General features: G+C 57.4%; 8 protein-coding genes across 8 annotated transcripts; 3 read left to right on the forward strand and 5 right to left on the reverse strand.

Moving 5' to 3' along the window:
• Nucleotides 1-1,007: 1,007 nt before the first annotated feature.
• Nucleotides 1,008-2,572, forward strand: B0I36DRAFT_314267 (DASH complex subunit Hsk3 like-domain-containing protein). The gene is made up of 3 exons (XM_046152739.1): nucleotides 1,008-1,411; nucleotides 1,695-1,816; nucleotides 2,088-2,572. Exons 1-3 carry the CDS (start codon nucleotides 1,292-1,294, stop codon nucleotides 2,146-2,148), a joined length of 303 nt encoding a protein of 100 aa, XP_046016653.1. The 5' UTR covers nucleotides 1,008-1,291; the 3' UTR covers nucleotides 2,149-2,572.
• Nucleotides 2,523-5,034, reverse strand: B0I36DRAFT_428147 (uncharacterized protein; the record flags this gene model as incomplete). The annotated part of the gene is made up of 5 exons (XM_046162444.1): nucleotides 4,480-5,034; nucleotides 3,621-3,995; nucleotides 3,178-3,283; nucleotides 2,817-2,873; nucleotides 2,523-2,638 (listed from the first exon to the last, which is right to left on the reverse strand). Coding segments are annotated over exons 1-5 (903 nt in total), but the record flags the coding sequence as incomplete, so codon positions are not given.
• Nucleotides 5,035-7,106: 2,072 nt separating this feature from the next.
• B0I36DRAFT_314280 (uncharacterized protein) lies at nucleotides 7,107-7,279 on the reverse strand (the record flags this gene model as incomplete). The annotated part of the gene is made up of 1 exon (XM_046152740.1): nucleotides 7,107-7,279. A coding segment is annotated over one exon (173 nt), but the record flags the coding sequence as incomplete, so codon positions are not given.
• A 285-nt stretch (nucleotides 7,280-7,564) lies between these two features.
• On the forward strand, nucleotides 7,565-8,843 carry B0I36DRAFT_371978 (kinase-like domain-containing protein; the record flags this gene model as incomplete). The annotated part of the gene is made up of 3 exons (XM_046160068.1): nucleotides 7,565-7,576; nucleotides 7,686-8,247; nucleotides 8,311-8,843. 3 exons carry the CDS (start codon nucleotides 7,565-7,567, stop codon nucleotides 8,841-8,843), a joined length of 1,107 nt encoding a protein of 368 aa, XP_046016656.1.
• Nucleotides 8,844-10,743: 1,900 nt separating this feature from the next.
• Nucleotides 10,744-12,318, forward strand: B0I36DRAFT_345637 (Endonuclease/exonuclease/phosphatase; the record flags this gene model as incomplete). The annotated part of the gene is made up of 2 exons (XM_046156375.1): nucleotides 10,744-10,889; nucleotides 10,971-12,318. The coding sequence occupies 2 exons, from the start codon at nucleotides 10,744-10,746 to the stop codon at nucleotides 12,316-12,318; spliced, it is 1,494 nt and encodes a 497-aa protein (XP_046016657.1).
• Nucleotides 12,319-12,609: 291 nt separating this feature from the next.
• On the reverse strand, nucleotides 12,610-14,526 carry B0I36DRAFT_420383 (major facilitator superfamily domain-containing protein). The gene is made up of 2 exons (XM_046162157.1): nucleotides 14,166-14,526; nucleotides 12,610-14,057 (listed from the first exon to the last, which is right to left on the reverse strand). Exons 1-2 carry the CDS (start codon nucleotides 14,235-14,237, stop codon nucleotides 12,780-12,782), a joined length of 1,350 nt encoding a protein of 449 aa, XP_046016658.1. The 5' UTR covers nucleotides 14,238-14,526; the 3' UTR covers nucleotides 12,610-12,779.
• A 711-nt stretch (nucleotides 14,527-15,237) lies between these two features.
• Nucleotides 15,238-16,786, reverse strand: B0I36DRAFT_314284 (uncharacterized protein). Its single transcript, XM_046152741.1, has one exon. The coding sequence runs from the start codon at nucleotides 16,384-16,386 to the stop codon at nucleotides 15,436-15,438; it is 951 nt and encodes a 316-aa protein (XP_046016659.1). The 5' UTR covers nucleotides 16,387-16,786; the 3' UTR covers nucleotides 15,238-15,435.
• Nucleotides 16,787-17,574: 788 nt separating this feature from the next.
• B0I36DRAFT_359218 (uncharacterized protein) lies at nucleotides 17,575-18,720 on the reverse strand (the record flags this gene model as incomplete). The annotated part of the gene is made up of 1 exon (XM_046158100.1): nucleotides 17,575-18,720. One exon carries the CDS (start codon nucleotides 18,718-18,720, stop codon nucleotides 17,575-17,577), a length of 1,146 nt encoding a protein of 381 aa, XP_046016660.1.
• Nucleotides 18,721-19,015: the final 295 nt, after the last annotated feature.

Below are 19,015 nucleotides of genomic sequence, written 5' to 3' on the forward strand. Positions count from 1 at the left end.
TAGGGGCTTGTAGGAACGCCTGATAGACGAGCCTCACCTTTGCAGCCTGATCAGCCATGTCAGGCCTACGAACACGCCTTCCCACTCGATTACAATGTCACGACTTGTTCGTCCGCTCTATAACCACAACTGCTGCGGGACATGGCAGTCCACCGGCTGGCAGAAGTAATCTGCCATATCTTAGCAACATACACATACACAGCACATGAAACGTCTACTATTACCACTATTCCTTTGTCGCAAACTTGGATTCTTAGCATGATCTCACATGACCGGAGGTGATCGACAGAGCGTAAAGCTCGGGCGTCGGTACATGGGGGCGGCATCGATCACGATAGTAATGGCGTCTCGAGCCGTTTGAAGTAGCCGCGAGTGGCGCGCGAAATGGGAGAAGGGGAAAGTCCCTAGATGGGCTATGGGGCTCGGTGGATTAATACAGGTACAGATAATCATCCCCAGATGGTTGCCGAGGAATATATTCAGAATACCCGCGTGGATTACGCACCTCAATATCGATTGCCCTCGCGGTGTTTTGCTTGCTGTGAGGTTAAAGCTCGTGATCCGGTTGGGCCAACGAAAAGAGACCGGCTCCCTATTACCGATTGCGTGACCTGGCAGACTTCCGATGTGTCCGTTGTCCTTTAGAGCTCTCACCTACTCGCTGGCCTCAGTGATGACGCATGAGGCCCAGGTGTCCATGGCAATGTTGATCCTTACGGGCAGGCAGGGGCCGCAAGATGTTTCGCAGAAGATGCTTATAGCTACTTGGAGAATGTCTACGGTGAGATGCCTGGGTAATGTGTATATCTTTGCCCACGGACCCGGCCCTACATGAACAGCGATCTTGGTTACTTCAGTACGTTTTTATTTAGTTTCCTGACGGACCCGTACGTACTAGGAGCCCTCCGTATGCGACAAGGATGAAATGTGGGGCTTGCTTGTTGTTCGGGGCAGCCGCGTACGGACGACCAAGGCGTCGTCCCCCCCACCTCGCACTAAAGGGTGGTTAAACAGCCTCTGTATGCTGTGCAACAGCAAGAAACAACGACGAATACGCATTTGGAGAACCATCACTATTCACCGGCATAGGCTGATTCTTTCTATGACGACCGGGACTGAGCACACCAACAAGTGACCTGTACTCTTTCGGGCACAAAGTCTCTCATTCTCTCTCTCGTCCTCACTCTTTTAGAAAACCGTCCCCTAGGGCTTGTCCTCTGCAAAAGCGTGCGTAGACACACGGCCTGCCATCACCACCACCACCACCACGAAGGAGAAGAAGAGGAAGAATATGGCCACGAGAAGCGGCAGCGGCATGCAGCCCACCACGACGACGCGGGCGTCGATGATGCCTGTCCATGGCAGCGCAGGTGGCGGTGCCAGCGGCTCTGGCGTCAAGTCTCGACAGCTGGTGAGTCTGCCGCGTCCTCTACTTCACTCCGACAGTCTTCTTTGCAATGTTGAACATGACCATTTCGGCAATATCTTCTTCTTCGAGGATTGCGCGCCATTGGGGAAGCAATTTTGCGAGAGCGTGGGCGTCAGACTTCAGAGTTCGACGGGAATGCTCTTACAGGGGTGAAGGGGACATCATGTTCCAGAAAACTGATCTCCAAAGGAGTGTGAAGAAGGACACTAGAAGAGGAACATCATGGGGCTAATACTCATTGTCCCCCCCCCCCCCCGCCCCCTAGACACACCTTCACTCGCAGCTCGCGCAGCTGTCTGCGAACCTGGCCGACACGGAGAACCTGCTGCGCATGACGAGCGTGCAGGCCGAGGCCATGAAGGGTCTTGCGGCCTGGCATGGGGGCATGTAAGTTCTCCGTACAATTTTTTTGGTGCCCACGTATTTCCCCTCTCTCTCTCTCTGATCCGGGCCGGCTGCTACTCTCTGGTAATATCCGCAAGTCCGACTTGATCTCGAGGGAACGTTGGCCACGTTCTTCTCTTGAGCGAGCTCGGATTCGGGGACGTGGTTGGCATTTTGAGATTGAGAGATCCCTTTCTGGTGCATGAATGGCTACAGTCAACGTCACAGTTGCACATTGTCTTCAAGCTGACCCTTGTGCTTGTTCTGTATCTAGGTTCATGGCGGCGAGCAAAGTCTTGGGCGAGGAGTCGGTGAAAGATCAGCAGTCAAAGTGAAGAGGGCCATGTGGTGACCACATCGCCCGAGGAGACGAGCCGCCTGGGTGTCAGGGCAGAGGATCAATCGCCGGGTCGCGAGTGGGCATGTCCGTCCGTCGCGATAGGGCGCGTCTCTCTCACGGAGGATCCTGTTGTCAAGAAAGCCGAGGTCATGCCAGCGAGTCCACCGCACAGATGGCCGATACGACAACCTTCGCGTGCAGCCGTAAACCTCTCAGAGCACTTGAGTTTCTGGTGCTGTCAGGGAACTCTGGATAAAGAGAGCTTGCCATGTGGCTTTGATATTGGGCACAATATAAGCATCAGCTGATGACTGTGGCCCGGTCGAAGGAAAGCAAGACTATGGTTTTTGCAATGAGTCTCCGTCCGAGACTTCGTTTTGAGTTGATTCATAAATAATCAATTGACTTTTAAAATTTAATTGTGGCTTGCTTTGGATATCTATAAAGGTGTTGCGTTGTCGACATGCTTCTTCTTTGCTCTCTGCCTACAGAATATCACAAACGTCGTGCCCCGTGATAGGGTATCCCAATCCTGACATGGGACAAGCTGTCCAGATGGAATACGTAGCACTGTATCATCAATATAGGGCGATACTTCGGGTCAGCAAGCACTGCACGAACGCGCATCAAAACACTGGCATGGGGTTAAGTTGACCGCTGTACCATCTGCTGCCGCCAGGCAGGCTTGATCCCAGGGTGACTGGTGGTCTGAGGAATATCCTAGGATCCAAGTATGAGCGGAGGGCACTGGGAAGAGATCTGGCCTAAAGAGTAGGACCGCCGTTATCGAGGCTTACGTGCCGCTGTTGTTCCAGTGTGTTTCTTCTCCTCACTACTTTGTTCTTATTGTCTCTTTCATGCCTGTGATAAAAAATTTTCGGACAATCATCAAGCGGTCAAGGGCAGGCTGAAGCGGGGGAGGGAGGGACGAGGAATCAGGTTCCGTTTGTTGATCTCGTGCTGCCCTTTCAAGGGTCCTGGCATACGAACAGAGTAGTATAAGCACATGCCTGGTATTACTTACTGGGTAATGCAGGCCGTAGTGCTTGGCAAGGGCGAGTTGACGCCTTGAGGTGTGATTTTGCAGTAGCTTTGTAGAGTATCTGTCGACGTCAGCCAGGGACGGGGGGCTACATACCTAGGTATATAGTAGCGCTTCGTAGTAAATAGAGAGAGAAGTTGTCCAAAGAGCGTACATCCCCAGGACGTGGTCCTTGGGACATGTATGACGTAAATTTCCAGGCCACCGAGCGCTTAGCCACATAGCGGGCGCCTCTGCACTTTATCGCGATTTTGGTTCGTGCAGGTGTATAAGGGTTTCGAGACAGCCTCGCTTAACCACTCAATAACATGCAGCCACTTTGGAGTAGGCATCTTCGCAGTTCATCAGATCTGCAATGCTCATTTAGGCGGTCGGAAGAGCCCAAAGGGGAGAAGTGACGTCCCCTTCGTGTTGGAAGGACTAACAGTCCCAAAACAAGTTCCTCGATCGTCTTATGATAATAATGAAGAGGGCTCCTAAAGCCAGGGAGAATGGGATCCTCCAAACACGTCTTTGGAGCATAATGAACGAATTCAGTGAGAAGAGCTGAAGAGCTGGCATCTGAAGGAAGGCTCTGAACGCGGTCAAGTGTGAAACGCTTCTCCTGGTTCCTGCCGACCTTGCATCGTCTGCGGTCATCCGTTGTCCGTAGTTCTGCCACAGACTTGCCTTGCAAGATACGAGTGTCCGACCCGGCCCAGGTAAGACGTACCCTCAAGACATAGATGTGTTGCAGCGCAATGAAGCGCAGGAACTGCATCGGATTTGTGAGCCAACGGGCCATGCTGCCAAAGGACCACCTATTGATTCGCAAAACAGCCGATAAACGTCAGATTGTCGCCTTAAGGTGGAAAGTACAGAAAACAGAGCAATGTGTCGAGCAAATCTGGCACGTTCTGGGCCGGGCAGGATTAAACAAGATGGGCATTAGATTCGGAGGCTGAGATCAGCGCATCTCGTGACCAGTAATTGAGGTAGCATCAATGCGTGCGAGGTGGAAGCCGACGCTGCCGGTGTCACAGGATGCAGCCGGGCGTATAGCAGCGTATCATGCCTTGGGCTGGCCCCCGGTCTGCGGTGCTCATGCAGTATCCGGAGTAACGTTAGCTTCTCTCGGAGTCGCCCAACGTTGTCCGCGGCCGGTTGCCAGCTGCTGGGCCAAGAACCAGCGATTAATGCAGTGCATGGTTCTTTTGTCTCCTTGGAGGCAAGCTGAGTTCACATTATTACAATATGTTGCGCTGTATCTGTTGCATGCGCGGGCTTGGCTGGTCAAAGTCTTACCTGATCGCCCTGCGCTGCTCGAGATCGACCTTGGCCTGACTCGCTCCAAGCCCCAGCGGCGAAACAGCCTGTGCCACGCCGAATGGATGAGCGCATCGAGACTGAGTAGCTCGGTGCCTCAACCACCTGGATAAAGGTTCTTCATAGAAACCCTGCATTCTGCGAGAGCGCAGGCTCTTCTGCGTAGTGAAAGCCGTGCAGAAGGCGACTGGCTCGTGCGAGGTCTCCGAGCGAGGGAGTGTTGGAGCCATCAATAACCCATGATGTCATCGTCCAGCGCTGACCAAGCAGTCACGAGGCCCGACTTGAGTAGTGTTTGTGTTTCAAGATCTGCTGTTCGATATTGCGCCAGCGTCGTCTATCAATCATTTGAAGGTAGCTGCAAAACCTGATATGAGTTTGTCCCGCAGTCCTTGGGCACCGGGGATCGGCGCTTTGGGCTCATTGTGCTGCGCAAGTCCGGACTCAGGCACGCTGGAAGCTGTGCTGTCTGTGGCGTTGTCAATCTTGACAAGGGGCAAGCTAGCTCTCCGTAAAGCAAGCCCCAGTCCGTCCCTTCACGATGTCCAGGGTTTTGGCTGGCCAGGCCCACCTCTGCTGGCGGGTAGTGCAGGGACCGAAATAGCATCACGAAGTGTGTAGCCGCGCCATGGGTGCCAAGCAGCCCGCTCGACCTGCGAGACCAGCGCGCCGGGGCAAGAAGCTGCGCGGTGCAGCGGGCTGAGCAGAGTGAACGCAGGATGATGATCACGAGCTCCTGTTGCTGCTACTACTGCCTTTTGTCGACGCGAAAGGTCACTTTCCACGCCTTAAGTCCGCCAGAGAAGGTTTGTGGCGTCCCCCGTCCTGCGTCCTAGGAGTGATTTGATGTCATGCTGCCGAAACACCTCATGGACTGTACAGGCTACCCTGAGTGATGGCTCGTCAGCATTTGGTCAAGCACCACTGGGTTCATCTTGGCAGGGCATCCATTTAGCAACACGCGCTTTGCTTATCAGAACCAAGTCTAATCACGCACGCCCTTCCAATGAGGTCCCAGTCGCGTCTTTGGTTCGTTGGGCACCCAAAAGCAAACACGGTATTACGAATCTCGAGACCAAATGCCTCAGCCAGGCCCTGTCATGGTGGGGCGAGACAGGGACCTGGTGCTTCACGAGGGGCTTTCGTGCTTGCCGTCCTGCCTGTCTGAGAAGTTGGGCTTCAGTGCCGGATCGGGACCACCTTTACCTAATGTCCGAAATCTGGCGCTTGGTGCCACGAAATGCTTGAGGGCCAGAGTATCCATGGTGGAAATCAGAAGTTGGGTGATGGACATTAAGACGGATATGGTCTCGTGTCAAACGCCTCGAGTTTACTCTTCCCGATACTCTGCTTCGTAGGTTGAGCTCACTTGTCAGCCCCTGTCGGCTTTTCGCTCTCTTCAGGCACCAGAGTGGAGGCATGAGCGGAAGAAAAGGAGTCGAGACCCCCCAAGTGCCCGACCGGAGACCCCTTGGCGGGCGCCGTGCCATTAGCTTCGAAACGACAAAGGTGGAGCTGGCCAGTGCCCGTCTTGTGGCTCGGTGCCAGAGGCTTTGTGGACGATAGCTGGATTTGCTCGTCAGGCTCGGAGCCAAGCAGAATGCAGATGAGGCCTGGCCGGGTCGCGGCGCGGCACGCTTCAGGCCGATGAGGCAACGCCCAGGCAGCCCGGCGCGAAAAGCAGGCAACTGGGTCTACCGAGAGCTGGATGCGGACAGTGCAGTTTTGGCATGATTGCTGCCGACCATGAGAGGCAGCTGATCAATGCATACCGGTAATCAGCGGTCGCCAGCACTAGCGGTGTGAGCCTGGAGTGTCGGTCATGCATTTATTCCTAGCGAGCAGGACTGGCAGCACAAAGGAGGGAGAAAAGGAGCTGCCGCGCACTTTGACTTTGTAGTGCTTCTGGTGATTGATTGGGGACGAGCTGCGTGATGCGTCCTCGGTGCCGACGACGGTGGTGATGACGGGATGGTTGGAGGGACGGAGGGTTGGTGGTCATGTCACTGACACACTGCATCGTTCCCAAGCCAGTCGTCTGGTCTGGCGCAGCGCTCGCTGCTTCTGGAAGGGCGTGCGAGGCACTTGAGCAGTGGCATGCATGCATGGTTGGCAGATGGAGCTGCCGCGTGGGGTGTCCGAAATGTGCAGGCGTACCTGAGGCACGCTAGCTTTGCCTTTTCCTCGAGTTCGGCTACTTGGGAAGCCTCGCCACAGTCGTGGTTGGCCTGAGTCCAGTGGGATTACTTACTGCCGGCCCACCGCCTTGACACCTGGGCGCCGGTTGCTGCGCTGCTCCACCGCCGCCTCCTCCTCCTCTCCTCCCTTTCTCGCTTCTGGCCCGCCCACCGGTGTGAGACCAGACTCTATCCGCTGCATTGCCGCCCTCACCCACACTTCCCGCTTTCTCCTTCCTCCCCCTCCCATCACTCAAGCATCGACGCAGACGCCCTCATCCGTCCCGCGGCAGACCCCGAGTCTCTCATCGCCGAGGCGTGCTCGTCTTCCTTCTCACATCCCCATCGTCGACCTCGCCGCCGTCGCCGCCTCCCCTTTTGCGTGGTAAGCAAAGCCCAGTCTTCCCAGCCGCCTAGCCTTCCCGTGCCCCCCGGCCCCTGCATCTGGCCTCTACCCGACATTTGCATGCTTCTCGACCATCAACAATCCTCAGCTTGTGAGCAGCACACAGCGAGGTCTCGGCTCGACCAAGCATCTCCGCAAGCTCTAGCTGTCGGGCACCCCTTATGCTCGTCATGCGTCGTCTCTCATATATCGACATGACAATCAATACCCGTCACCGCCTCATCACTGCCTCATCATCAATCACGCGGGTAGCCTCAAGCTGTCTCAGGGTTCCGTCCAGTTTGATTGCAGATTCACACAATCAATAGCCGCAGTCACGGAACCCTTTGAGCTTGGCCGTTTGTGAGCACAACGCTGGTTCAGATCAGAGACTGATGCCATTTTGACACAGATTTGAAGGCGTGCTGTGCATAACTCGAGCCAATAAACCGACTTGACCAATTATTACACCGCTCAAGAAGCGGCCAAACAGACAGTCATCATGACTACCATGGTACGAGTTCCCAGACTTCTACCAGTCCCGTCAGACCCAGCCACGCTTGTGGCTCACGTGGCAGCCCATCACAAGGTCGAACACGAAACTAAAGGATAATCACTTCTAGGATTTGCGTGTCGGCAACAAGTACCGGATCGGTCGCAAGATCGGCTCCGGTTCTTTTGGCGACATTTACCTCGGAACCAACATCATTTCCGGTGAGGAGATTGCCATCAAGCTTGAGTCTGTCAAGGCCAAGCACCCCCAGCTCGAGTATGAGGCTCGTGTGTACAAGTCGCTGGCCGGCGGTGTTGGCATCCCCTTCGTCCGCTGGTTCGGCACCGAGTGCGACTACAACGCCATGGTGCTCGACCTCCTCGGACCCAGTCTGGAAGATCTCTTCAACTTCTGCAACCGCAAGTTCTCGCTCAAGACAGTCCTGCTTCTCGCCGATCAGCTCATCTCTCGCATTGAGTACATCCACGCCAAGTCGTTCATCCACCGTGATATCAAGCCCGACAACTTTCTCATGGGCATCGGCAAGCGTGGCAACCAGGTCAACGTGATCGATTTCGGTCTGGCCAAGAAGTACCGGGACCCCAAGACCCACTTCCACATTCCGTACAGAGAGAACAAGAACCTGACGGGCACTGCCCGATATGCCTCCATCAACACCCACTTGGGTGTCGGTAAGTTCTCCTAGCCGTGTCCAGTACTGGCCGAGTCCCTGCTGCTAACAACTGTCCCTCCAGAGCAATCTCGTCGTGACGATATGGAGTCCCTGGGCTACGTCATGCTCTACTTCTGCCGTGGCTCTCTTCCCTGGCAGGGTCTGAAGGCTGCCACCAAGAAGCAGAAGTACGACCGTATCATGGAGAAGAAGATGACCACCCCTACCGAGGTCCTGTGCCGTGGATTCCCCAACGAGTTCGCCATCTACCTCAACTACACCCGGTCCCTCCGCTTTGACGACAAGCCCGACTACAGCTACCTGCGTAAGATCTTCCGCGATCTCTTCGTGCGTGAGGGCTTCCAGTACGACTACGTCTTCGACTGGACCGTCTACAAGTACCAGAAGAACGCACAGGCCATTGCCCAGGCTGCCGACGACGAGGACAAGGCTCGTGCAGGCCGCACGAACGCCGCCGCCGCCGGTCAGGTCCCCTCTGGTGCCGCCAAACCCAATGCTATTCCCAGCTCCCGCCGCAAGGTGATCGAACGTGGTGCTCCAGGTGTAGACACTCCGGAAACCAACCGTGCCGTCGGCGGAAGCGACAGGATGTGAGTGTCTCGCCAAGTCCAGCCCAGCCCTTCAGCAACATTCCTTGTAAGGAATCCTCCTTGGAACTTTTTGGTCTTTTTCGGTCTTGAAACATACAATGCTGGCTGGAGGCATGCTGACATGTTTTTGCTGACGCTTCAGTTTGCGGTAACAGGCTGCGATCAGCTAGCAAAGGTCAGGGAACTGGGTCTGGATACGCGTCCGGCTCGTACCGCCCCAAATGATTCTTGTGACTTTGCCAGATCTGGTTTCAAGCAACACCCCCCTCCTGGGATATGATGCTCGGCACAGGCTCGTGCAGAATATCACCACTTCTCCTGGCTGTTGTGACTGCCCCACCACCAGATGTTCTACATCATGATTGCTGGTCTACTTGGGGACTGCATTAATAGAACATCGCTGGGGGGGTCAACGTCACAACACCGTTTTCTTTGGTCCATGGATTGTTATTGTTCACGTTCTTCGATGATTTCAGTACCGACACGCACCCCTATGGCTTGGACAGGCGGGGCTCCAGAAGGCGATCATTCATACGCTTTGAATGACTCGTCCGAGAAGCCTGGATCTGTCTAAACGGCACGCCCGGCATCTCGACTGTCGAGTTGTCGGCTACCATACCAACTTTGGACCATTGCGGGCACCGATACAAGAACTCTGCAGACCTCAGCATCACTTCCGAGTGAGAGGGTCCCGGAGGAGTACAGGCTGCGGGCACTTCACATGTCCCAGCAGTGCTCACATCGATGCGAGCAAGCTTTACCTATGGCCATCGCACTGGTTTTCTTTAATCCTACGGACGACTTTTTGTTTCCTTTTCCTACGCGCACAGGGGATCCATCCACCCGATGTGGTCAACATTGTTCAGACGGACGGCAGTGGCTGATCTTTGGCACTGATGATCACCGCGACCTCGCCTGCTCCCAAGACCATGCTTCCATGACTTTGTCTCTGTTTCTGCATCGCCTCGAGGATGCTGGAAATTGATGAATTCATGAGCCGCACGGTCACGGCCCGACACATCTCTTGGAGAGCGAACATTGGCGAAGCACAGGGCTTGTTTTGCCAGTAGGCATAGGTTGCATGACCAGTGTTGCCTTGTGTGGAGCACACGAGCTCGGGTTGGGTGGATTCACAGCTCATTTATCACGGGTTCCGCTGTGGTGTTCAGTCGACCAACTCCATTTGGCGGTGTGACTGGACCAGTGTGCAGTGGTGCACAGCCCCTGGTTCATGTCTGGTGACTTGTCTCACCCATGGGAGGCTGCATTTGCGCCCCTTGGTTGACGAGGGTGGTATCAACTCCACCGGCAAGCTCGCCCCCAACGGTAGATCTTAGGTAGTTAGCATCAAAATCACACGTATTCATTCTTTGCACTTGTACGTTCGTTTTACTGTGAGGCAGCAGTGAAGGTTCGACATGGGCGATTGCCCCTGCCCCAATTGAGTGGCTGTAGTGTGGAGTTGGTGATGAGGCAGCCATAGGCTAGTAGTAGTGTTGAGGCGGAGCATGTGGTCAGCTGCTGCTTTGGGGTCCTTGCGGGGAGGTGGACTTTTCCAGGTTGGAGGCTAGGCAGACTGGTCGGGTGTTGAGAAACGCCATGGCACTGTTGATTCCTAAAAAGTACTTGAGTACTTAAAGCTTCCACCAAATGGTGCGCGTGAGCAACCTTGACTCTGGTTGCACGCAGTTTTATCACCCGTGGACAACCAGAGTCGTCGGGTCTCTCCAGAACGACGGACTGGCATGCCCCACTTTGGATCTGGTAGCTGCGGCCCACGACATCATACACTACCTTGGCCAACCCATCTTGGGCATGATAGCAGGGCACTAATTGCAACGCAAACAACAACAGTTCTCCAGCCCGCAATTTTGTAGCTGGGCGGGAAAAGCCAGCTAGACAACATGGCTCTCGAACCTCTGTCAACGGCAGACGTGTTCGTGCTCACCTTCAACGCCCAGAAGCAACTCATCAACGTGCCCGTCTTTGCCACGCACCTGCTCGATGCATTCACCCACCATGCAGCGGCCCTCCCAGATCTCGTCGTCTTGTGAGTCGCGTGCCAGGGCACGGCTCGTGTCATTTTCCCAGTGCCGGACATAGACTGACCAGTTTCTTTGTATCGTGGCAGCTCCCTCCAGGAGATGGCGCCTCTAGCCAAGGCCTTTGTAGGCACGCAGCTTCTGGGCCCTTACTTTGACGCCTATGAGACGGCTCTGAACCGAGCTGCCGCGAAATACATGGGCCAAAATACCAAGAATACCACCAGTGACAGCGCAGAGGGATCGCCGTTTTCCCTCATCGCCACCCGCAATGTGGGCATGACAGCGTCGATAGTCTTCGCCCGTGACGCTGCCACCGTGAGCAGCGTCCGCGCGGCAGAGGTCGGGTTCGGCGCTGGAGACATGGCGAACAAAGGCGCCGTCGGGCTGCGGCTCCTGTACACCTCCCCGCGCGGCGGGGGCGGCGATGGTGACGGCAGGACAGAGATAACCTTTGTGACGACACATCTTGCGGCCATGGAGTGGAATCTGGCGAAGCGCAACAAGAACTGGGCGAGCCTCGTGTCCGGGCTCGTCTTCGAGGATCCCCAGAAGTACGTTGACCGGGCGGCCGCGCGGTCAAGGGACAGTGGTGCCGCCAGTAGGGTGCGAGGTGCCGAGGGCGGTTTTGGGCTAGCCGACGAGTCCAGGGGCCTGCTCGAAGGGGATCGTTCTGAGCTCGACAGGGACCTGCACAATCTGAGCATCTACAAGCCCGGGTCGCACCTGTTTGTCGCTGGCGACCTGAACTACCGCATCTCGACCACGTCCCCGGAATCAGAGGACGTGTTCCCAAGCGTGGACCCAAACAGCCCAGACTACTATCCCAAGTTCCTGGATCGCGACCAGCTGACGCAGGAGAGAAAGGCCGGCCGCACGCTGCATGGCATGAGCGAGGCGGACATCAAGTTCCCTCCGACATACAAGCTCGTGTGTCTGCCCAAGGACGACGAGAGCACAGACTCCTCCGCCGAGCAAGCCGGCAGCAGCAGCAGCAAGGACTTCCAGGTCGACGACGTAAAGTGGAAGTGGGCTCTCCACCGCTGGCCGGGCTGGTGCGATCGGATCCTCTACCGGGACACACCGCAGACCAAGATGCGCGTCATCGCCTACGACGCACTGCCGCCGATCCGCACGAGCGACCACAGGCCGGTGTACCTGCGCATCCAGGTGCCCCTTATCGCCCCGGAGACCCTCGGCGCGATCCCCGACGCCATAGAGGACGACAGCGGCGTGCTGGACACGCGCGTGGCGCTCCCCTTCCCCGTCGACCTCGACAGCTGGCGGCACCGGGCGAGCGTCAAGAAGTGGGAGTCGGCGATGGGCTGGTCGCTGCTGGCCGCGCAGTCGAAGCAGATCATCGCCAGCGTGTTGGCCACGTTGTTGCTTGTTGGTGTCGGGGCGTGGTGGTATACTGCGATGTCCTCAGTGGTGTGAGCGTGCGCTGAGGGCTAGAGTCATGGTGGTTTTCGTAGGGTCCCTACTTTAGACTTGTTGCTGAAGTTTAGATACAGAGGAGGCAGGCAGATCCTTCGCCCCGGACGAGTGGTTCCAGTACTCAGTACTCGACAGCGTGCACTTGACCTTTATAGTCAGAGAAGAACATGATTTTCAAGCGATATTTTGGTTTCCTTTCGGACCAAAAGGCAGTTTTGCATACCTTTTGTTCTGTCTCGGGGCATTATGGGTTATTTGTCCCGTCGTCAAGAAATACCTGTGTAAAGCGCACAGCTCGTTGCTTGGTATCTTTTGTTTCTTTATATATAATTAATACACGCTGCACACACGCCTGTTCCAACTCGACTCTTAAAAAATACAATCGTCTATGTTGATACATCAACTACGGGGTTTTCTTCTCTTTTTCCCCCAATCCCCAAAAGTATACATACTTGCACAGCTCAATTCGCCTTCTCGGCGTTCTCGGCCGTCTTCTTGACCCGGACCGAACCAGGCGGTGTCTTGAGCCCGCCAAACACGAGGGCCGCGACGCCCGCGATGCCCACGGCGCCCATGCCGTACGCGACCTCCCTCCCGGCCCACCAGTAGACGCTGGTGAAGAGCAGAGGGCCCAGGCCCCTGCCTAGCTGGCCGTAGCTGCGCAGCACGCCGAGCTTGCCCCCGCGCTCGGCCGCGCCGGCCTCGAAGCTGCTCAGCGCGTTGAGGCCACTGACCACGGTGGCCGAGGTCGTCGCCAGGCAGGTGGCAGCCAGGTAGAGCGAGCCCACGGTCGTGATGCGCCCGAGTAGGAAGAAGGCCACCAGGCACGCCGCCACGCCGAGGCGGACGGTGGTCAGCGGTGGCAGGCGCCGCGTCACGCCGCCCTGCAGGACCGAGGCGACGAAGCCGATGTACCCCAGCAGCCGGCCGTTCTTGGCCGCGTCGTACTGGAACAGGTCGTAGGTCATGAAGGGCAGCGAGAACTCCATGCCGGAGAAGAAGAGGAGGAAGGCGAAGTGGACGAGGTTGAGGAGAAAGTGAGAGTTTGTGCGGGTGGTGGGGGCCGCGGCAGTAGTGGAAGAAGGTGTGTTGGTCGACTTGGTGCCGGTCGCGGCCTTGCTGGGGAGCGTCTCGGGCAGCTTCGCGTACAGATATACCGTCTCGGTGACGATGAGGGCGAGCGAGACGCCTGCGGCCGTCGCGAAGGGGTTGGCGGCCACGGTGGCGATGGAGCTCAGGTACGCGCCGAGGGCCGGGCCGAACGTGAATGCAATTGAGAAGCACGCGCCGATGAGCGCCATGGTCGAGCCACGGCTATTCTCATCCGAGATATCGGTCGCAATGGCGGTCGCGAGCTGCACGTTGCCCTCGGACAGCCCGCCCACGATGCGCGAGGCGAGGAAGGTTCGGAAGTCGACGGCCACGACCCACAGGAGGACCGAGAGGATGTTGCCCGCCATGCTGGCGAGCAGCGCGGTCCGGCGGCCATGCTTGTCCGACAGGTGCCCGATGAACGGGGAGGCGATGGCTTGGAGGAGGGAGAAGAGGCTGCCTAGCGCGCCGCCGAGGAGGACAATGTCGTACCGCGAGTCGATGGGCTTGGCGAAGGACGACTTGTAGGCGTTGAGGCCGCCGAGGATGCGGGCGAGGAGCGTCGACTGGGAGTCCGGCCCGGCCTCGCTGTTGCGGTAGAACTCGAGGAGTTTGGGAAAGAGTGGCAGGATGAAGGTGAAGGATATCTAAAGGCGTGGGGTTAGAATTGGTCAGTCAGTGCAGTCCTGGTGTCTGTAGTGGAAACACACTGCTGGAAGGGAAAGCAGGGGAGGGGGTAGTGTTGCAGAACATACCAGGTCAAGGAGGAGAGAGACAAAGATGACCTTGAGCACCTTCTTGCGGGTGCTCGGGTCTACAGCAGCCATCGCGAGAGAGTATGTGCGAGCAGATTGAGGCGGGAACACAATGGCGAGCTGGCGGGTGTTTGTTCGTGATCGTTCGAGTAGGAAAGCTTGCTGTCGGCCGACTGGGGTCGGCTGGTGCGGGAGGCCGTGAGCTGGTCTGAATGGGAGGTAAAGTCGAGAAAGTTTGACAGCTCGACAAATGTGTTAGCAGCCAGCAGAGAGAGTGCTTTGGAAAGCCACGAGAAAGAGAAACGGCAAGGCCAGAGAGTGGCAGTGGGGAAGACGAGGAAAAAAGAAGCCAGCGGGTAGGTGCAGGTGGGATGGGATGGTGCTGGTGCTTGCTGGCTGGCGATGACGGTGGTGGTTTCGCCCTGGGCGGGCCTAGCGCAGGGTAGCTCAGGGTTGGCGGCGGGGCGTTTCAAGGGGCCCTTTTTTAGTTTTTGAGAACCCCCAGTCCGCTATAGGACAGTGACAGGCCGCGGCTTGCGACACGAGAGCGGACTAGATGTGACTTCAGATGAACACGGCATGCAGACCCTTTCCTCGTCCTGCCACCCTGGCTTCTTCTCTTTCTTCTTCTTCCTCCTCCTCCTCTTCCTGACAACGACGACCACTACTATCGCATGCATGCACGCTCCATCCGATTCTCTCTTGCGCCCCTTGGCCAGTGACAACCCCAGCACCCCGGGGAACCAGCATCTCCTTTGCCCGATCGGGCCACATCGAGCGCCAATGCAGCGCGACATCCGCCACGTCGGGCATAGCGCCTGGGGAAACAATCCCGGCACCTCGTCCTTCCGCCCACTAGTCAACCCGGGAATCAAGGCCCGCCACGCCGGGGGTCATCCGCCTGTCAAGATTGTGTCTCCCATTCCTCAAAGGCAAGCAGATGATTGATTGATGTTTATCTGTATGGTGTTTAGTTCCTTTTCGGGGAGCATCCACACAAGGCAGACAAATCTCCCACTTCTGAAAGTGTAGGACATACATGGGACACAAGCACACAAGTTCAGGACATGACCTTGATTACAACAGGATAAACGACAGGCTCTATAAGTATTAGTCTATATGATGTGTGTGTGTGTGTGTGTGTGTATGTGGAAGCAGCAACAAATTTCAAACACAAGACAGACACGCTGCCACAAAAGAGAAAAAAAGCACAGAAATCATCGCAACTTTTTCCCTCCCCCAAGACAAAGCGGAACTGCTTGCTTCCCCTCTACAGCAGCTTCCTCGCCTTCTGGTCCTCCAGCCAGGTCGCAAAGTCCTTGGTCTCGGGCAGGACCTCGCGCGTCTCGCGCACGCTGGCGCCGTACCCCTCGCGGTCGAACCACGAGTACATGACGCCCAGCTCCGACACCATCCACAGGACGAAGCGCGCGAGGAAGCCGAAAGTCGTCGGCGCCGGGTGGCCCGTCTTGTCGACAAACGTCTTGTTGAACTGGGCAAACGTCAGCTCGTCGCCCACGAGGGAGATGGCGCGCCCGGCGAGCCGGGCCTGGTTCTGCGGGAGGAGCGCCTTGGCGGCGACCTTGCCAATGTCCTCGGTGCTGATGATCTGCAACGGCCGCGAGCGGACGACGTCCCGCCACGCCGTGGCAAAGACCTTGCCCTGGAAGCCGCCGAGGTTCTCGTAGAAGGCCACGGGGCGGAGGATGGTCCAGGTCATCTTGTTGTTGTTGTCGTTGGTGGTGGTCGAGGTCGAGGTGGCTGCAATCAGGTGCTGCTCAATGTTGTGCTTGGTGACAAAGTGCGGCACCGAGGTCGGGTTCTTGGGGGACAGCTCCGGGCCGTGGCGGTCGACGGACGAGTAGACAAAGTGGCTCACGCCGTGCCGGAGGGACGAGTCGACAAGGGACTTGCCCTGGCGCTCCTCCGTCTCGGCGCCGGCCTTGTTGAAGGTGGGAAGCTGCACGCTGAAGACGCCCCAGATGGGCGCCGAGGTGGCCTTCTTGGCCGCGGCGAACAGGGCCTCGGTGTCGTCGAGGTTGCCCTGGACCAGGACGACTTGCTTGGGATATCGGGCTACGAGCTTCTGGGCAGATGCGGAGCTGGCATCGCGGGTCACGGCCAGGAGTTGGGTGGAGGGGTCCGCCGAGGCGGCAAGGGCGTGGAGGGTGGCGCCGCCCTGCTTGCCAGTGGCACCGACGATGAGAATGGCCTTGGACATTGCTGTCGTTGTTGTTGATGAGGCTGTGCTAGATGGGTGGTGTAGTGGAGTAATATTGGGAGTGGGGATATGAGAGTGGTGTTGGATGATGATGGTGATGATGTGTTTGTAGATGTTGGAGTGTTGATTTTGTATAAGTGGTTTGGGCACTTAAGTAAGTGTGTTGTTGTTGGTGGTTGTTGTTGCTTGTTGTCTTATGTTGATGATGCTGATGGTACTGATGAGAGGGATGGAAACGGGACGAGAAGACGGGACAATCGTGCCATGTTATAGACCTGGGACTCGGCATGGAGATTGCGCAAAAGCCCATTCTCTCAAACTCCATCCCCGTCCATCCAGCATTCAGATGCCCACGATGAATAATTAGCAGGCAGGTTGCAGACCCTGAATGGCAACCTGGACGGCTGCTCGGCCAATCACAGCAACCCTCGGACTCCGGGGTAGCGCTTCCCTGCAGCCCTTGCAGGGCCTCTTTAAAGATTGGCTCCCGCTGCCTGAGGTAATCATGCCCATCTTTTGTGGGGACGGCCAGACCCTCGGACACCGAGCCATCGGAAACGGTGCACTGTGGTTGGTCTGCCATGGCCACAGGTGGGCCCCACCCGGACCCCAGCCCAGGGCCTGCTTACAAAAGTGACAATCGCGTATGCACAATATGGCATATGGCAGATAACTCCAGTCTAAGAGCCTCGACGACCAGACTCGCCCAGCCTTATTCAGATTTGGGGTTTCGACTCGCTTATCTCCAGAGCTCCTGGTTATCTCCAGATCCCCCATCGTCATCACCTTCGCTTTCCTTTGTCCGATCTGAGCACTCCCGGCTATGTGTAAGCTCTCTTGTCCGTCCCTTTTCAGACTTTCCTACCATGTCGAGCGGAACCCGGCTCGGCATTTACCGAGCTGCGTATTCCCATGTCACCAAGCCATGCAGTCATGATTCAGGCCTCTTCTCCCCGATGCTTTGCAATAATTGATTCAGCCACTTGTGTCCAGACCATGCCCAATCATCTCAAGAGGAATCCGAGCAGACCACCTCGTCCTGAGCCCCAAGATTGCCAAGTGAATCCCTCGCCCTCTCCAGTCCAGTCCAGGCCATGCTCGTTATCTTGACAATTTTTGCGGAGACACGTCCCTTGCTGCATCCGACAACGAAAAGAAGACAAACAAAACCCTGAATGACAGGATCTCTCAAGCCGTCACTGCATGAGAGCCCCTCCCCCATGCGTCGTGTGCCTTCAGCCTATCCTCAGCCTCCCGCATCTGCTGGTCATGCCACTTGCTGTGCTCGACCATGCTGTCGCCCGCCCCGCGCAGCCGCTCATCAGCCTCCTCCATGGCCAGCTTGTGGAACTTGCGGTGCTCGACGATGCTGTCCTCGGCGGCGGCCAGCCTCTGGTCGGCCTCCTCCATCGCGCGCACGTGGAACCTGCGGTGCTCGACCATGCTGTCGTCCGCGCCCCGCAGCCGCTCGTCGGCCTCTCTCATGGCCTGCTTGTGGAACTCGCGGTGGCGGACCATGCTGTCGTCCGCGGCCGCGAGCCGCTCGTCGGCCTCCTTCATCGCCTGCCGGTGGAAGACGCGGTGCTTCTCAATCGCCCCCTGCGCGGCCGCGAGCCGCTCGTCCGCCTCGGCCATCGCGCGGACGTGGAACTTGCGGTGCTCGACCATGCTGTCGTCCGCCTCGTCCAGCCGCGCGTCCGCCTCGCGCATCGCCTGCTCGTGGAACTTGCGGTGCTCCTCGATCGCCCCCTGCGCGGCCCTCAGGCGCTCCTCGGCTTCTTCCATCGCCCGCGCGTGGAACTTGCGGTGCTCGACCATGCTGTCGTCCGCGGCTGCCAGGCGCGCGTCCGCCTCCCGCATCGCCTCCTCGTGGAACACCCGGTGTTGCTCGATCGCCTGCTCCGCCGCCTCGAGCCGCACGTCGGCCTCGTGCATCGCCTCCAGGTGGAACAGCCGGTGCCGCTCCATCGCCTTGTCCGCCTCCGAGATCATCCGCTCGTGCTCCAGCCACCGCAGCCGCTCGCGAGACTCGCGCATCGCCTTGCGGTGCTGCGCGCGCAGCCACTTCAGCCGCTCCGTGTTCTCGAGCTGCGAGCCGGGGAACTGCAAAGAATTCTTCTTGTCCTTGTCGTTTTTGTTCTTGTCGCCGTCAGCGTCGTCGCCATCGCCATCGCCATCGCTGTAGTAGTCCGAGTCATAGTCCCAGTCCAGTGCCTCCTCGCCCTCCGCCTCGCGCTCCAGCCGGTCCTGGTCTCCGTTGTAGTGCCATGGCCTTGAATTCTGCGATTGCCCCCCTACAGCCGACGGTTTTGGTTGCTCCGATCGTGAAGCCATCTTTCGTTTGTCGTCGCTCGAGGCCCGGGGGGTGTTTAAACGGAATGGGCCCCAAGGCGCCTAGTTCGCCCCACACTACACTGACTTGACCTCTGGGTCAGAGCCTCGAACTTGCTGGCCACGCCCTTCTCTTGAGAGAGCACCCTCGCCGGAACGGTGACCTTAAAAGGGCAGGCGGTTCCCGTTGCAAATATTTGGGTGCCGCTTGGGTCGCTGTTTGTCTCGTGATTGATGCTCCTCGACAGTTGCCTACAATCTCTTGCACGCTGGTCTGCTGTGCCTTGACCTACCCTGC

This window comes from Microdochium trichocladiopsis (genome assembly GCF_020744255.1).
Source record: "Microdochium trichocladiopsis strain MPI-CAGE-CH-0230 chromosome Unknown B0I36scaffold_2, whole genome shotgun sequence".
NCBI classification, from domain to species: Eukaryota; Fungi; Ascomycota; class Sordariomycetes; order Xylariales; family Microdochiaceae; genus Microdochium; species Microdochium trichocladiopsis.

What these genes read in the sequence shown, in the direction of transcription:
- B0I36DRAFT_314284 (XM_046152741.1), bottom strand. Translation starts at nt 16,386, where the DNA reads ATGTCCAAGGCCATTCTCATCGTCGGTGCCACTGGCAAGCAGGGCGGC.
- B0I36DRAFT_314267 (XM_046152739.1), top strand. Translation starts at nt 1,292, where the DNA reads ATGGCCACGAGAAGCGGCAGCGGCATGCAGCCCACCACGACGACGCGG. An exon ending in GCGTCAAGTCTCGACAGCTG is followed by an intron (nt 1,412 to 1,694) that starts GTGAGTCTGCCG and finishes CCCGCCCCCTAG; the next exon opens with ACACACCTTCACTCGCAGCT. An exon ending in GCGGCCTGGCATGGGGGCAT is followed by an intron (nt 1,817 to 2,087) that starts GTAAGTTCTCCG and finishes TTCTGTATCTAG; the next exon opens with GTTCATGGCGGCGAGCAAAG.
- B0I36DRAFT_420383 (XM_046162157.1), bottom strand. Translation starts at nt 14,237, where the DNA reads ATGGCTGCTGTAGACCCGAGCACCCGCAAGAAGGTGCTCAAGGTCATC. An exon ending in TCTCTCTCCTCCTTGACCTG is followed by an intron (nt 14,058 to 14,165) that starts GTATGTTCTGCA and finishes CCACGCCTTTAG; the next exon opens with ATATCCTTCACCTTCATCCT.